Source organism: Octodon degus, unplaced genomic scaffold (genome assembly GCF_000260255.1).
Source record: "Octodon degus isolate 3935 unplaced genomic scaffold, OctDeg1.0 scaffold00282, whole genome shotgun sequence".
Taxonomy (NCBI): Eukaryota; Metazoa; Chordata; class Mammalia; order Rodentia; family Octodontidae; genus Octodon; species Octodon degus.
Genome location: NW_004524858.1, coordinates 612,679 through 629,600, shown reverse-complemented (window position 1 = coordinate 629,600; position 16,922 = coordinate 612,679). Strand labels below are relative to the sequence as shown.

General features: G+C 58.8%; 2 protein-coding genes across 2 annotated transcripts in view; one reads left to right on the top strand and one right to left on the bottom strand.

Annotated features, from left to right (window-relative positions):
• Nucleotides 1–1,605: 1,605 nt before the first annotated feature.
• Cope (coatomer protein complex subunit epsilon) lies at nucleotides 1,606–13,465 on the bottom strand. The gene is made up of 10 exons (XM_004646844.2): nucleotides 13,301–13,465; nucleotides 8,554–8,616; nucleotides 7,336–7,436; nucleotides 6,737–6,889; nucleotides 6,211–6,264; nucleotides 5,986–6,067; nucleotides 4,106–4,261; nucleotides 3,125–3,193; nucleotides 1,846–1,920; nucleotides 1,606–1,747 (listed from the first exon to the last, which is right to left on the bottom strand). The coding sequence occupies exons 1-10, from the start codon at nucleotides 13,424–13,426 to the stop codon at nucleotides 1,700–1,702; spliced, it is 927 nt and encodes a 308-aa protein (XP_004646901.1). The 5' UTR covers nucleotides 13,427–13,465; the 3' UTR covers nucleotides 1,606–1,699.
• Nucleotides 13,466–13,764: 299 nt separating this feature from the next.
• The window catches only part of Ddx49 (DEAD-box helicase 49), a 7,621-nt gene continuing 4,463 nt past the window's right edge, over nucleotides 13,765–16,922 (top strand). Inside the window, exons 1-6 of the mRNA XM_004646879.2 lie at nucleotides 13,765–13,920; nucleotides 14,989–15,112; nucleotides 15,530–15,615; nucleotides 15,704–15,825; nucleotides 16,063–16,250; nucleotides 16,341–16,481. Coding sequence (XP_004646936.1) covers nucleotides 13,806–13,920; nucleotides 14,989–15,112; nucleotides 15,530–15,615; nucleotides 15,704–15,825; nucleotides 16,063–16,250; nucleotides 16,341–16,481 — 776 coding nt within the window. The 5' untranslated portion in view covers nucleotides 13,765–13,805. The remainder of the gene's footprint in view (nucleotides 13,921–14,988; nucleotides 15,113–15,529; nucleotides 15,616–15,703; nucleotides 15,826–16,062; nucleotides 16,251–16,340; nucleotides 16,482–16,922) is intronic.

Here is a 16,922-nt window from a genome sequence, read left to right as displayed (position 1 = left end):
CTTTGCCCTCCTGGAAGAGCTGCAGGGTGCGGCCCTGGAGACCTGAGACCCTTCCCCGTCCTGCTCTTCCGTCCTGGGGCAGGCTGCGGCGCTCGGTGACTGAGGTTGGGGTGGTGGAGCAGGGCTGCCTGGAGAGGACTGGGCAGGCCCAGGCTCCCCCAGTGCAAGGCCACCACGACCTGCTGGAAGCCCGGGGCTGGGCAACAGCTGGCAGTGGGGCAAGAAGCTGGCGCAAGGTCACCATTTGGCCAGGCGTGGCAGTGGACACCCGTGGTCCCAGCGCTCTGGAGGCTGAGGCAGGACTACAAGTTTGAACACACTCTGGGCAACTCAGTGAGACTGTGCAAATAAAAAGAGGCTGGGGATGTAGCTCAGCGCAAAGGTCCCGGATGCCAAATCTAATACCATCCACCTCCAGTGATCACCTTTGTCCACTGTCCAGGCCCAGGTCCTGTGCCCCAAGCGCCTAAGAGTCATCAACGAGGTCATCAATTGCCTTGGTTGGGGACAGTGACTCCCTTGGCACCAGTGGTCTGCACAATGGGTCCCACCCAGACCTCAGGCACAGTGAGACTGGGCAGGGGCAGTGGGGGAGCTCCCACGGTACCCTCAGCTGTGCACCTGACCCTCCTGAAATCTCGGGCCTGCCCAGCTCAGCACTTGGTAGCTTCTGGTCGTGCGGTCCATCCTTGGTCCCTTCTGTGACCCTCCTCCCCTACCTGCCCCCAGTCTTTGCAGGAGCAGACACCTGGCACCACAGGGCTCTTGGCCACGTGCCTCAGCCTTGCCCCTGACCTGCTCAGTGGCCTTCAAGACCCGTTTAAACTCCTCACCGTGCTGTGACACACCCCCACGGGCCTCCCGCACCTCTGTGCCCTCATTCAGGAAGGGGTTTGATCGGGGAACCAAGCACAGCTGCCCAGCCGGGCTGTACACACACGCCACTGCTCTATCTGGTCGCCATGGCACCCATCGTAACAGGAGAGCATGCCTGCCAGGCTGTTCCTCTCTGCTGGTGAAGGCGGGGAACAGGGATACTGGGGGTCTCCAGGGCTGGCATCCCCTCCCCACCCGCCTCCAGGAAGCTCATCCTGGGGACCAGCCTTGGATGCATCCCCTCCCACCCTGGCCTGCACTGGCTGCTATGGCTTGGGGAGGCGCTGAGGCATGAGCCCGACAGATCAAGGTTGTTCATCTTTCCGGCAGCCAGCCCGGCCTCGTCCAGACCAGGCTGATGGCCAATGGCCAAGGGCGCATGCTGGGCCAGCAGGGCAGGTCACAGTGGCAGCCCAGGGCCCGGGAGCTTGGGTCCCAGGAGGTCTCTGTTCTGCTGGTGACACCACCCAGTCCCGGCCCTGCTGCCTAGAGCCAAGACCGGTGGGCCCACCAATGTCCTGGGCCCAAATCCTGACACCATCGCCTGGGCTACAGGACTGATCTGGGCCTCAGTTTCTCTGGATGCCAAGTAAGGGTCCTTATGGGGCCAGGGCAAGACAGGGAAGCCACCGTGCTCCCTGCAGCTCAGAAGCACAGGCAGGGGCCCCCTTGGGGCCTTGGTCTCCACACATGAATGCACGTACGCCTGGCACAGTGCAGACAGCAGCGACAACAGGCAACACATTTATTGGCAGAGAAGTGATTGAGTGTGGGGAGGGCCCAGTCAGGGTGGTGGGGCCCTGGCTCGGGGGTCCTGTGGCCATCAGGCACTGGGCGCGTACTGCAGCACCAGGCGGTCGAAGTCGTTCTCCTTCAACAAGATGGGAGAGAGACAGAGAGGAAGGGAGGACACGTGAGTTCAGGCCTGTGCCACAGCCCAGGACTAGGGACCACAGCACGTACACTCACCTTGACCTGGTACTCCTGGATGAAGGGGTGAGACCCGTGAGCGTCCTTCAGCTGTGACAGGTAGCGGTTTGTCACCTGCAGGGGGGCAGGCAGGTCAGCCAACAGTGGGGACCTTCAGGCAGGTCAGGTGGGCCAGGCTGCACCAGGCTAAAAGGGGCCACGAGCCTGTGTTGGGCCACAGGCAGAGGCGGTGGGCTGAGACAGGGACAGTGGCCAGGATGTGAGGCAGACCAGGCACAGGGCTGGGGGCGCACGCACTGGCCCTGACAGGGGGCCTGCTCATGGGGGCACCTGCCAAGCACCCTGCTTCCAGGCCCAGGCTGTCTTCTCTGGCCGACGGCCACCCCCTTTCCCCAAAGGGCACCAAGCCCGCTCCTCTGTTGGGCCCTTGGAAGCAGCAACCGACTGCCCCTCTGTGACAGCCAGAAGCCACCACAGGACTGTCTGCAGCCAGGCACGGTGGCACCCGCTCACCATCCCAGTGCTCAGTGAGGCTGAGACAGGAGGACTCCAAGTTCGAGCTCAGCCTGAGCAACTCCGTGAAACCTTGTCCCACAGTAAAAAAGGGGCTTGGGGGAGACTCAGCGTCACAGCCCCACGTGCAGGCCCCCATCCTGCAAGAGCTAGAACAGTGAATAAAAGCCCAGTAGCTAAGCCTGCCTGCTAGCCATTAGTCGACTCACTGGGCTGAATGCCTGGCAGAGCAGCACCAGGCAGGGCCAGGCCCCGGCACCTCCGACCTGCCACGTCCCTGCCCAGCTTCCTGGCCTGCGTGACCCTGCGGATGACCATGAGCCAAGTGCAACCCTGGGCCTGGCAGTCGTGGGTGCCGGGAACTATGCCCCGGGACGCAGCAGCACAGTCTCCAAGCCCTGGCCTGAAGGGCAGCGCAGCAGCCGGGCCCTGCGCAGACACCGCCTCATGGCCTGCAGGTGTGGGGCCCCTAGCCAACACTAACTGTGCCCACAGGCTTCTGCCCCTGGGCTCAACCTGTGGGCACCTGAACTCCAGGGCTGCGAACATAGTCGTCTCACAGGAATGGAGCTGCCTGGGCCACCAGGGCCCTGAGCTCCAACTGGCAGAGAGGGCGCGTGCAGGGCCCTAGGGTCGCAACCAGAGCTGGGCCCCCTCCCCGTGCCAACTGCCACCCAGGAGGGGCCCGCGCTGCTCCCAAGCTCCACAGCTGGTGGTGGCACAGTGCTGAGCTGGAGGCCTCCCCACCTGGCCCCAGCTGCACCTACCTGTGGGGGCCTCCCCGCCTGGCCCCAGCTACACCTACCTCTGGGGGCTTGCCCAGGTGCTGTGACAGGACGAGGAGATTGACCAGCGTCTCGGGGTGGCTGCTGTCCTGCAACAGGAAAAGCGGGCTGCGTCGGTGACTGGCTGAGCCCTCCCACTCCGGCCAGCCCGCGGCAGCACAGCTCACCCTGGAGCCACGCAGGCCATACTGCCGTCCCCACGCCTGGACCAGGATGCCCGCGGCCACGGCTGGTTCCGTCCCCTGCCACCTGCTCAGGGATACGGGCAAGAAGCCCAGGATCTTGGGGACACTGCACACAGATGACACTGAGGGCTGTCAACCTGGGACAGGCACCCTTTGAAGTGGGGTAACGGTTTTTGTATGTATTTATTTATCTCTTGAGTTTTGGTATGTTGTACAGGCTGACCTTGAACTATGCAGCTCAGGCTGGCCTTAAATGTGCGGAGACCCTCCTGCCTCCGCCTCCCGAGGCCAAGATAACAGAGAGCTTTTAAGTTTTCATTTTGAGACGGGGCTCTGCTGAGCTGCTTCCACTGGGCTCCGACTTGCCACTCTCTGGCCTCAGCCTAGGGCAGCTGGGATAACACATGCTTTGGGTGCATTAGGGCACCCTCCCGTGTCCCTAGGTGTCCCTGGGGTGAGAATAAACATGTGATGCCCCACACTGAAGCAGCACCCACAAGGACAGAGAGGGACATAAGACAGGGACAGAAGCAGGATGGGCCGCAACAGGTGGGCATCAACAACCCCACCAGCCAAGCCTGGTGACTGGCACCTGGGGGGGTGACAAGAGCCCCAGGACGTGGCCACAGAGAGGCCCCTGCTGGACTGGGCCAGGAGGTGGGATCCTGGGTGCCCTGTGTGCGGGCAGCCTCAGTGAAATGACAGCAATGTGTCACAGAAACCTTGGGAAAGAAATGGGGCCGCCTTGGTAGGTGACATGTTAACACCCAGAATCTACATGGGAGCGGGGAGCCAGGGCTAGGCGCCAGCATTCACCTTGTCCAGCGCCTCTTGCAGCACCGCCTCTGCTGCTTCCCAGCGGCCCTGCGCCATGTGGCAGGCCGCCTGGCCCGTGAGCAGCAGCAGCGTGGCCGAGCACTTGTCCGCCAGCTCCTGGAAGATGTAGTAAGCATCCTGCAGCTTCTCACCACCCTGTGGGGACAGCCTCGTGTCACTGTAGGACCAGAGACCTGGGGCTGTGCTTGGCACCACAGGGTCACAGGGCCATGGAGCAGTGTGCACTGCATGACCAGCCCCAGCCTGCCCCTTTGTTAAGGAGAGTACACTTGCCAGGAGAGCCGAGAGAAGAGAGACTGGGAAAAGGCACGAAAGGCGGGCCAGATGGCTCGCAGCCGGGGCGCCAGCTGCTCTAGAGGGTGCAAGCCCAGGGGCTGAAGCCCGGCACTGCCACAAAGTACAGGGAGCTGCGGGGGGTGCAGGCCTGTGGTCTAGCACTCAGGAAGCAGAGGCAGGCAGCTCAACTGTTGTGAGTTCAAGGCCAGCCTGGGCTAAATAGTGAGTGCAAGACAAGCCCAAGTACACAGTGAGATCCTGTCTCAAAAAAAACAAAAATGTAACAATTAAAAAAAGAAAATTAAAAGAAAAAGAAAATCTGGGGGCCGGCCGGATAGCTCAGCGGTCTAAAGCGCCTCCTTGGGCAACCTTAGGCAAGCCTAGGGACAGAGGTTTGATACCTGGCACCACATGCCACACAAAGCTGGCTGCCAGGGTGGGCTGAGCCAGCCACAAAAAAATAAAACACGTACAATTTTAAAAAAGGGGGGGGGGCGATGAGATGGCTCAGTGGTCTAAAGCACCTATTTAGAACAAGCTAAGCTAAGCAAAAGCACAGGGACCACGGTTCAATCCCCAGTACCACATGCCAGCCAGCTCTGCCCCCTGGTGGGCTGAACTGGCCACACACACACAAAATAAAGAAAAAGAAAGAAAGTTAAAAAAAAAAAAAAAAAAAAAATCCAGAGTCACCAAGATAGCTTAGCAGACTAAGTACCTGCCCAGGCAAGCGCAGGGATGAGAGTTCAATCCCCAGCACCACATGCTGTGCTGGTCTTGCTCTCGGGTGCACTGAGCTGGCCAAGGAGTCTAGGCATGGTGGCGCACCCCTCTAATCCCAGTGCAGGGGGAGACTGAAAACAGGAGGATCTTTGCGAGTCTGAGCTGCATAGTGAGACCCTCTAACAAATGTATAAAACACAAAAAAGAAATGTTCAAGGGGCCAGGGAGATAGCTCAGTGGTCTAAGCACCTGCCTGGCAAGCACAAGGACCCAGGTTCAATCCCTGGTACCACATGCCATGCCAGCCCCAGGCGCTGAGCTGGTCACCAAGACCAAGTGTGGTGGTGCACACCTGTAATCCCAGGGCTGGGAAGGCTGAGACAGGAAGATCACTATGAGTCCAAGCTGCGTACCTGCATAGTGAGACTCTGCACCAAATAAATAAATACTTAAATTAAAAAAAAAAAAAAAAAAAAAAAAAACATTCAAGAGGAAACACAATGTTCAGCAGGCTGCCGGGGCCCCAGGCACCTCCATGTGAGACACTGCCCCCGCAGGAAGAGACACTGGGCGCATTGGCAAACTCTGAGACAAAAGAAGGCTTGAAAGCATGCCAAGTCCCAGAGACGAGGGAGGGTAGCCGGGAGGTGGGGCTGGGCGGCTGCGGGCCAGTGGGGGCTGGACACCTCGCGGGTCCGTGGGAACAGCCAGCCGTCACTGCCGGACCGGGGCACAGCGCCAGGCTGCCAGCACAGGGTGTCCTGTCCCTGATGGCGCTGGCCACCCGGCCCCTATGTGGCTGTGCTCAGGCTGCAGAGCAGGGTCAAGGCCGAGAGAGGTGCAGCGGGCAGTGGGCTCACCACGGCCAGGTGCACCCAGGCAGTGGCCAGCTGGGTGAGCGTGGCATCCTCATCCTGGTCCTGCATCTTCTTCAGCTCCTTCCTGGGGACAGAGAAAGCTGAGTGGCCAGGCCCCAGCCTGCTCCAGGCAGGCCTCCCGTCGGGAAACCGAGGCACAGGCTGCACAGAAGAGTGGGCTGAAGGGGTGGAAGGTGCAGGGCGTGGGGGCAGTCGGGTGTGACTCACCGGGCCAGGTCCAGGCGGTCCAGCTTAAGCAGGGTCTGCACAGTCATGGCCATGCTATGGACAGACAGGCGGCATCAGTGGGTCACCCCTTCTACAACATTGCTGCCCCCCTGTGCCCCACCTAGCACTGCTCCTCAGGTGCGGGCTCCTATGGGCACTGGGGACCACTGGTGGCTCCTACAGGACATCACAGCCACACCTGCCAGCAGAGCAAGGTCTCCTGAGGCTCCAAACAGGGCTGCCAACCCTTGTCTCTGGGCAGCCACACCAGGGCCCTGTGCCTCCCCAGCCCTTCCTGCCCGCTTTGCCCTGGCCCTTGCAGCCTCCAGGGGCCCCAGGACACCTGTCTCTGGCCCACTTCCCCGTATGGTGTCAACCACACAGGGAAGCACACTGAGGGTCACCTGTGGCCAGACGCAATGGTGTGCACCTGCAGCTCAGCTCCGGGGGGCTCAAGCCCAGGAAGTCAGGAACAGCTTGCACAGCACAAAGCGGATTGGGGGTCCGGGCACAGGGCAGCACTCACCACTCCAGGCTGTCGCCCTGGTGCAGGGTGCGAAGGGCTGCATCCAGGTTCTGGTCGTGGAAGTAAATGGACGCGGCCATGAGCAGGAAGGTAGTGTTGGCCACATCCACGCTTCTGCTCATCTCGCGGTCCAGCTCAGTCACGACAGCGTCCCTGCAAGTCACAGCCACCCAGGCCTATTGCTGAGGGCCCAGACCACATGGTGCGCCCTGTGCCCCTGGGCAGTGGTCGCCCTGCTAGAGGAGGGTGTGGTGCCCCTGGGTCTTCGCAGCCTGACTCCTCCTACCTGGCCAAGATGTCAGCTTATAAAAGGCCTTGGCGTGGAACCCACTGAGCCCCTGGGCTGGGGGGTCCAGGCTGAGTCCTACTGCCCCATGCAGTGGTAGGAAGGCCTCGGGACTGCGTGGGTGCCTGACATCTTTGTCTCTGTCCTCTTAGTTCCACCAACACATGCTACTCTTGCTTGGGACAGAACCCAAGGTATGCGTACACCCACACGTGCCATGCAGGTAAGGGAAACTAAGGCAGGGACCAGGGAGGCCCTGGCTGAGGACTCTGCCACCTGTCCTGTCCTGTCCACCACACCCAGCCGGCCTCACCTGCGGGCCTCATTGGCCAGGTATTCGGCAAACATGCGCACGGCCTGGAGCTCCGGGGCTGAGGAGGGCCTGATCTCATCCAGCACCACGCCATACTTCCTCTGTGGGGGACACACAGTCAGCCTCTGCCTGCCCTCAAGGGCTTCAACTCAAGAGACTGGGTCTCGCTAGGCCGCCCAGGCTGGCCTCAAACTCCAGACTCTCATGCTTCAGCCTCCTAAGCAGAAATCCTGAGTGGGGTTCTATGCTCCTGGGGCAGTTACAGCACCATCCTGCTGAGGCTCTCTGGATAAAGCCTGGCCTAGTCGGGGCTCCTGTAGCCCAGTCTTGGTGACACTCACTGCAGTACCCCGGAGAGACCAGCAGGAGTCGCCAAACACAGGCAGCAGGGGGGCTGCTCTAAAATCAACCCAGAGCCCATTGCTGGAGTAGGGCCTGCCCCACCCTATCCCAGCTGCCTTCCCCTGGTGCCAAGGGCAGCAAAGGGGGCAGCACCCCGGACAGGGCAGTGTTGGCCGTGGGGAAGAATCCAGCACCATCCAACAGCACTGCTCCCTCTTACCCCAGACTGAACCCAAGGAGTGCTATGCCATTTCCCTAGATGGTTTTATTTTATTCTGAGGCAAGATCTAAGTAAAATGTCTAAGGCTAGGGAGACAGCTCGGTGGCCTAAGCACCTGCCTGGCAAGCGCAAGGATCCAGGTTTAATCCCTGGTATTGCATGCCATGCTGGCCCCAGGTGCTGAGCTGGCTATCAAAGCTGGGTGTCGTGGTGCACACCTGTGATCCCAGTGCTGGGGAGGCTGAGACAGGAAGACCACTACGGATCTGAGCTGCACAGCGAGATACTGCACCAAATAAATAAAAAATAAAACATCCAGGCCAGCCTCCAGCTCACAATCCTCCTGCCTCAGCCTACTGAACAGCTGAGACCAGAGGCACGCACCGCCACAGCCAGCTACCCAACACACTAAGCTGGCGCTGGTAACTCCTCCTGTCACCCCAGTACTTTAGAGGCTGAGACAGGAGGGTGGCGAGCTGGAGGCCAGCCTGGGCTACCAGCCAGACTGTACACAGCCAGTGTATGGGTCCACAGGCCTAGCTGTCCAGGAACTGGACAGGCTGCACCACAAGCCTGCAGTGCTCTAACCCCAAGGGGACATGGCTGCCTGCCACCCCCGTCTCCAGGCTGCCTGGCCCGTCGCTACCCACACTCACCTGTGCAAGGTATGCTCTGTACAGGAAGACGTCCCGCTCCACTTCCCTCTCTGCGCTAGACAGCTGCAGGGACACAGGCGGGAGGGTTGGGGCGCAGCTTGGCACCAGGTGGCCATGCAGCCCCTCCCCGCCTGGGGGTGAATGTGTTCCCATCACAGATGAAGGAGACCTGGTCCCAGGGCCTCAGTTCAGTGTCACTAAGAGTCCCAGTCACTCTGCCCAGGTCTCGGTGGCTGTCACTTGGAACAGGTCTTCTATTTGGATGAACCTCAGATGTCTCAAAGGTGGGTGCCAGTAACAGAAGCCTGGGCTCCTCAAACCACCCTCAGGAAAAAAAGACAAATGTTGGCTCTTGTCATCTTTGGGAAAAGTGTGGCCTCAGCTGCCCTGTGTACAACACGGGAAGCATAGCTGGCCCTACAGGGCCACCAGGCCCTGAGGACCCGGTGGGTGGTCAGAAGGCGGACAACAAGGACAAGTGTGCCCCAGGCCTTGGCTGAGCAAAGCTCAGGACAGCGTGGCTTCCCTGAGTTCACGCCTCGGGGATTGCACACAAACCTACTCTGCGGCCCCCGCGGCCAGACGATGGGAGCCTGGAGTCAGCTTTAAACGAAGTGAGGCCGTCCCCGCACCTGGGGAGGCACAGCAAGTCTGGCCCGACCAGGGAACTCAGCGAGACCCTGACTCAAACTAAAAAGGTAGAAAGGGCAGGCAGGGGCACAGCTTGGTACGGAGGCCCTGGGCTTAGCCCTCACTACTGCGAAAGGCACACAGCGCCCTTGCGGAATGAGGACTACATAGAGGCAGGTGGAAGTGCAGAGCTCTGCTGGCCAGCACCGCCCTCCAGACAGGAAGCACTGTGACAAGGAGCAGACCCAGCGTCACCACGAGATGAGATCCTGCTAGGGTGTCCTCAGTGAGAGCTGCTGGCCCTATGTGGGCAGCTGCACACATGGGTGGCCAAGGACACCTCAGACACATGGAGACAGCCACTTTGGGGGCTGGAACTTCAAGCCCCCTGCGCCCCACAGCCCCACTGCCTGTCACACACCATTCCCTCAGGCATGCGTCCTGGGAAGAGTCCCTGCCTGAAACTGAGTGGGAGCCTAGGGTTCCCAGCCCTGCCAGGGCGGGAGGGGTCACAGTCACAGCCACCAGAAGCTGCGGCACCCATGCAGCAGCTGAAATGTCCCTCAGCTGCAGTCTGCGGCACCCCAGGCTACGCTTCCCTCTCTGGCCAGGTCCCCATATACAGCTGGGGACCACGCCTCCTCGCTGGTCCTGGTGGCCGGGGCTGCATCTGCATCTCCATCCCTGTGTCCCTCCACTTTCTCTAGGGAACACCTGGCATCACCTAGAGAACCTTCACATCCTCAGAGACACTTTTTGGAAACAAGACCCATCCCCAGGTCACAGCCAGACCCAGCTTTGGGGACACCATATGCCCAAGACTACTGGCCCATGGACAGGATGAAATCACGTCCCACAGCTCAGCAGGGTTGACACCATCCCTCTAGGCACATCAGAACATCTCAGTAGGGTGGCAATGTCCCCAAGGAGGGCAACAGGTCCTGGTTTCAGTCAGAGTGCCGAAGTTCAGGCAGTAGGACACATGACAATTCCAATAGCTCGTCACTGCAATGCAAACTTCTGGCAGAAGCCTAAAGCAGATCCTGTCCATAATGCTGACGTGCACAATGTCCCTAATGACAGTTATAGTTCCCATCTGACATAAGGAGAAACAGGCGTGATGACAAGGAACTGGCTTTTTGGTCATGAACTTGCAACAATTCTCCTGCCTCGGCCTCCTGCATGCTGGGATGATGGGTGTGCACCACAACCCCGGCTGGGAACTGGTTTTTGACTGCAGGACACAGGCTGTCCTTGTCCTAGTGCCCAGCCAGGTGCTAAGCACAGTCACAATGTGAGCAGAGGAGTCCCCACCAGTCTGCCCCTGCCACTGTCCCTCCCCACAAGAGAGCAGCTTCAAGGAACTCCAGGTGGACCCCAGCTGACGGGATGGGCAGCCACCAGGCCAGCTGGGATGCAGATTCCTCCCCAGGGTCCAGCCACTACCAAGTCGGCCTGGTGAGAGCCACAGGGGCTGGCCTGTAGGAGCTGGGAGACAATAAACCCTCTAGGGGTAGCTGCCCCTGCTACGTGTTCCACATTTGCAGGGCCAACTGCAGGGCAAGGGCATTCAAAACAAAACCTGCACATGAGCCGGTGTGGAGACCCATGCCTGTGGTCCTAGCACTTGGGAGGCTGAGGCAGGAGGATCACTGAGTTGAGGCTAGCCTGGCCAACATAGCAAGACAATGTCTCAAAATTTTAAACATAAACTCTCCCGCAATCCCCCCCCCACAAAAAAAAACCCCTGCATCTGTAGTGAACAGGTACAGGCTTCCTATTCCTGGTGTTATTCACTAAGTAACAGAAGAGACAGCTATCTACACAGCACTTATTGCTTTAGGTATTTTAAGTCACCCAGAATTGATTTCAAGGCTACACAGGAGTAGATTACAATGCAAATACCATAACTCGTTTTTTGAGGTACTGACACAGGGTCTCACTATGTGGTCCAGGCTGACCTTGAGCTAACTATGCAGCCCAGGCTAGCCTCCAATGCACAGCAGCCCTCCTGACTTAGCCTCCCGAGTGTTGCGATGACAGCATGAGCCACCACCCTGGCAAGGATAAAACACGACCAAGGAAACACTGCTTCAGCGCCTCCGAACAGCTTCCTCGAGCCTGAGACTCCATGGGCTGAGTGTGCACGCACACACACGCGGCGTCTGTGTGGGGGCTGGAACGTGGGGCCTTGCACGTGCCGAGCACAAGTCCCAAAGAGCTACCCTGCACTTCTTTTATGTTGGCGCATCCTGAGCTCAGCCCCACGATGGCACCCCAAGGTCACCCTTCCTCACACTGCAGTGCCAAAGGCAGGAGCGCTGGGGGGAGGGGTGGCCTGAACTGTCTGGCCACGCCCACGGGAAGCTGGGCAGGTCGTTCTCTGCCTCAGTCCTTTGCCCTCCTTCCACGGTGCCCATCTGAAGTGTGTGTCCTATGTATTCACCCCCTCTGTTTTTACTTTTTCTTTTTGGTGCAGGAGACTGAAGCCAACGCCTCACGCGAGCTAAGCGAGCACTCACCACAGAGCTGCACCCTCAGCCTACTGTTTTAGGAACTTAAGCTGTAACCCTAAGACCCTGCCACATGCCTGTGCCCTTACACGTTCCCCAACAGCTTGGCCTCAAGGTAACTGTGACAAGCCAGGCGTAGTGACACACCTGTAATCTCAGCTCTTGATGAGGCTGAGGCTGGACGATGGCCAGGGCCACGCCAGCCCAGGCCACTCAGGCAGAACCTGTCTCATACTGAAAACTAAGCCAGGTGTTGGGGCACAGAGCTGTAATCCCAGCACCCAGGAAGCTGAGGCAGGAGGTTCGACGCGACCTTGAGGCCAGCCTGGGCTACACAGTGAGTTCTAAGACAGCCAGAAGTGCATAGCGAGACTGTCACAAGGAGTACCCTTCTCCACCAAAAAAGAAAATTTAAGAAGGGCTGAGGACGTGGCTCAGAACTACTGAACTCAATCCCCAACACTGAGGTGAGGAGTGACAGCACCTACATCCCTAAGGGATCCCCCCCAAAAAACGTTCCCCACTGCTCCTTCTGATGTCAGAACCCTCCTGGGTGGCCCCTGCCTGATGGGCTGTTTTCCAGCCCTCAAATGGCCATGTGGCCATGTCCTATCATTCCTGATTTCTCTATTTTCTGGGTCATGGTTTGTTTCTCTTGCTAGGTTGACTTTGTCCCACCCTCCAAGGCGAGTCTTTTGTTTTGTTTTGTTGACACAGGGTCTTGCTAGGCAGCTTAGGCTGGCCCTGAGCTCGCTCTGCAGCCCAGGCTGGTCTTAAACTCGCAATGGTCCTCCTGCCTCAGCCTCCCCCGAGTAATTGCAGGCATGCAGCACCACATCAGGGTTAGGCTGACATTTTATGAGAGCTGGGATTTTGTCTGTTTTGTTCCTGCATCTGGCAGGAATAAAGTATCCGATTCACACAAACCTCAGCTAAAACACGAATGAATGAGCGGGCTTTGGGAAACAGCCAGAACAGTCTAGAATTGTGACATCGGGAAAGCCGCTTCTCAAACTGAAAACTTGGTGTTCTCACCAGAAAACAAAGACAAGCAAACGTCCTTATCTTATGGGAACTGAGTTTCGGGTACGACAGTGATCGTGGCCCTCATCAGCAAGGGCAATGGTTCACATCTTTAATCCCATTACTTGGGATGCTGAGAGGCTGAGGCAGGAGGATAACTTGGCCCCAGGAGTTCCAGACCAGCCTGGGCACGAGACTGCGAAACCGCATTTCAAAAATTATTACGGTGACATAAATATTTCTCTTACTCAAATGCTGCTCAGGACGCCTCGTGCGCCACTCTATCACTAACATAAACAAGGGCCGGGGAGATGGCTCAGTGGAACAAGCGCCTGCCTGGCAAGCGCAGGGGCCTGAGTTCAATCCCTAGTTCTGCCAAAAAATAAAAATAAATAAAATAAACAAACAGCATGCAATGTTACTGCTTTGCTCCGGAAGGTGAATATTCCTCACTAACTGCGAAGAAGTGTGCGGAGAAGACGGCGCGGGAAGGGGACCAGGTTTTAGAGGTAGAGGGGCAGCGGCCCGGCAGCCAGCGAGCCGCCCCGCCTCCTGAGGGCCCCGCCCCGGCGCGCCCGCACCTTCACCCGCTGCGCCTCGTTGATACACTGCTGGTAGCTGCCGATGTAGAAGGCATTCTTCACGTCGAACAATTCGTCCACCTCCCCGGAGTTGCCAGGGGCCGAGCCGGGGGCTGGAGGTGCCATGTCGCTGTCGCCTTACTCGCTGCTCTTCCGGAGAGACACGTCGCCCGGAAACTAACGTTCCATCACAGAGCACTATGGGAAATGTAGTTTACTTGTTTCTAGTGGCATCGACTGAGCCAATGGGAAGCTCTTATACTAAGAGGGCGGGAATCGCAAGCGCGACTCGCAAGGCACTGCGGGAATTGTAGTTTCATTTGGTCCTGCGAGCATGTGGAATTCGGGAAATACAGCGAGATGTGGTCAAAGCTGCGATTGGTCAAATGAGCTGGAGTGGGTAGGACCACGCAGGAAGCGGATCCAATAAACGGGAAACAATTCGTAAACGTCATATATACGTGCCGGAAGCACTACTCAAAGGACCTCCGGGCTGCCCGAGAGGATGGGGGGCTTCGCGGAACTTGGGCTATCATCGTGGCTAGTGGAACAGTGTCGGCAGCTCGGCTTGAAGGAGCCCACGCCCGTGCAGCTCGGCTGCATTCCGGCCATCCTGGAAGGTGAGTGTGGCCGGGAAGTTTTCCCTTGAAGCGTCTCCTTTCCCTCCGCGTAGCCTTTGCCCAGGCAGGTCCCAGGACGTGAGGGGCACCCTCGGGTGTCACGGGCAAGCCCGGGCTCCAGGGGCCGATCCGGCAGTGTTGGCATTTAGTTTGCAAGCCTGACTCTCCGTTTGTATGCACGTGAGCGATGTCATCTCCGAAAATTTTTTAGACTCCAAGCTCGAACGACTAATCAGTAATACTGCGAAGAATCGGCAGAACTGGGCACTTCACAGTTAGAAACGGTTGCTGTCATGCTGTAAATCCAGGCCTCCGTGGTCCTGGGTCTGCGCTTCTCCTTGCTCTTCTGGCCCAACTAAGTTTTCCCCCTAAAGAGATGCCCACAGGAAACCAAGACGCGACAAGTTGAGGGACCTAGTCTACAAAGAGACTGATCAACAGGGAATATGGGGTGCAGATCGAGATCACGGGAATTATAGGGCCCCCGAGTTCAGGCTCTCTGAGAAAGCAGGTGTCGGCGAGCCACATCTCCTGCCAGCTGGATGTAAATTCCTCTCCAGCCTGAGGCTCACCTGCTGCGTCTTGGGCGAGCCTCTGAGCCTCAGCTTCACTTGAACTCTCTCTCTGTCTCTCTTGGTTTTTTTGTTTTTTTGGTTTTTTTTGTACCGGGGATTGAGCTCAGGACTTTGCGCCTCTTCTACTGATCTATCTCCCCAGCCCCTTCACCTCTTATCAAAGGGGGACTGTCTCTCTCTCTCTCTCTCTCTCTCTCTCTCTCTTTCCCTCCCTCCCTCCTTCCCCTCCCCCCCCCCCGCTAAATTTGTCAGTTACCCCCAGAGGAAAGCTGTCAGTGCCAGAACAGAAGGCATAGTCTAGGGCTGGGTACAGAGTGGCTGTCAACATTAGCTGTCAGTGGGCTGGGGCTCAGTGGTAGAGTGCTTGCCCAGCACATGAAGTTCTGGCGGAATCCCCATCATCAATCAATCAATCATCAATATAGAACTTTGTGCTTATGGGACCAGCTGTCTGTGCCTGGCATGCACTGACATAGCTTTGCCTTCTGTGCAGGTCGGGATTGCTTGGGCTGTGCCAAAACAGGCAGTGGCAAGACAGCGGCGTTTGTCCTGCCCATCTTGCAGAAGCTATCAGAGGATCCCTATGGCATCTTCTGCCTGGTCCTGACCCCTACCAGGTGAGCCCCCCACCAGCCCCCACACGCAGACCAGCACCTTGATCTCTCAGCACTTTCTCACGAGAGGAGAATCAGGCCTGTGTCTTACGGGTGCTGCAGAATTGAACAAGATGCATGAGCAGAAAGCATTCAGGGCAAGTGCTAGCCAGATGGGAGCTCCCAGCAGGCTCACAGCCCAGGCATTGTAGGCAGAGGGACCTGCATGCAAAGCATCAGAAAGGCAGAGCCAAAAGGCTCAGGGGCCTGACATAGTGCAGCCAGCTTGCCTGGGGCCTTGACCCCAGGTAGAGGCTAGCCTTTATCCTGAGGGCATGTGCAGGAGAGGGCAGAGTGGAAGCCAGGCAGGATGACATAGCAGCAGGGAGGCAGGCACAGCACTGCCGCCCCCAACCCAGCCTGCCTTCCCACCGCCCGCAGGGAGCTGGCCTACCAGATTGCAGAGCAGTTCCGGGTGCTGGGGAAGCCACTGGGCCTGAAAGACTGCATCATCGTTGGCGGCATGGGTACGTCCAGCATCTGGGCAGGCACTGGGCATGGGACCCCTGTAGCTTCAGAGTGTCCAGCGAGCCTTATCCCTCCACCTGCCCCCAGACATGGTAACCCAGGCCCTGGAGCTCTCCCGGAAACCACACGTGGTGATCGCCACTCCAGGGCGCCTGGCTGACCACCTCCGAAGCTCCAACACCTTCCACATCAAAAAGATCCGCTTCCTGGTAAGCTGGCGGGCCTGGTGCCTGGGGAAGGGTCCTGGTTACCCCATCATCTGTTCAGGAACATGGGTCCCCCAAGATGGTCCAGGGAGGAGTTAGAAATAGTGACAAGGCCAGTTCAGGGACTTAAAGAATTTAGTCCTAGTGCAGATGGCGGGTGGGTGCCTTGGTTCAGAGGAAAGCCAGGAGGAGTCAGGGTCCTCACCAATGGCTGCCAGCTCTGCCCCATCCCCGCCCCAGGTGATGGATGAGGCGGACCGGCTATTGGAGCAGGGCTGCACCGACTTCACGGCTGACCTGGAAACCATCCTGGCAGCTGTGCCGGCACACAGGCAGACACTGCTCTTCAGCGCCACGCTCACTGACACGCTGCGGGAGCTGCAGGGCCTGGCCACCAACCAGCCCTTTTTCTGGGAGGCGCAGGCCCCGTGAGTTCCCTGGCACCGGCAGGGTGGACCAAGGTAGGCTGGTGGCTGTGGTGACTAGGGGGGAAGCTGAGGCCTGTCTCCCCTCCTCAGGGTCCGCACCGTGGAGCAGCTGGACCAGCGCTACCTGCTGGTGCCCGAGAAGGTGAAGGACGCCTACCTAGTGCACCTGGTGCAGAGCTTCCAGGATGAGCACGAGGACTGGTCCATTATCATCTTTACCAACACATGCAAGTGAGCACACCAGCCTCTGCCTAGACCGGGAGCCAGGCCTGGGCTCGTCCTGCACGGAGGCCCAGGAAGCCCCTACCGCGCTGTGGCCACCGCCAGCTTACCATGGTCTGGGTTCCCCATGGAACCCCTGGGTTGGCTTAGGCCTCAGGGCCCTTGGATAGGAAGTAGCGTAGATCTACTGAGAACCACCCTAGGTGTCACAGTGCCCCATGTGGGGACCTCACAGGGCCCCTCCTCAAGCTCTTCAGGGGGGTTGTCAGGAAAGAAGAACAGAGGTCCTACCGCGAGAGGAGAGCCCCGGGGCAGCGCAGGCTCGGGGGTGGCAGGGCCTCCACGGCTTACAAGCTGCTGGCATCTGTTGGGGCCCTGAGAGTGCCGAGCATTGAGCCCAGGGCCTTGTGCCTGCTGAGACGGCCGCACCCCACCCAGCACTAGCTCTGC

Bases quoted from the DNA above. Each gene is read 5' to 3' on its own strand.
- Cope (XM_004646844.2), bottom strand. From the start codon at position 13,426: ATGGCACCTCCAGCCCCCGGCTCGGCCCCTGGCAACTCCGGGGAGGTG. The intron at 6,068-6,210 runs GTGAGTCACACC...CTCTGTCCCCAG, and splicing joins GACCGCCTGGACCTGGCCCG to GAAGGAGCTGAAGAAGATGC. The intron at 3,194-4,105 runs GTGAATGCTGGC...TTCCTGTTGCAG, and splicing joins TGCAAGAGGCGCTGGACAAG to GACAGCAGCCACCCCGAGAC.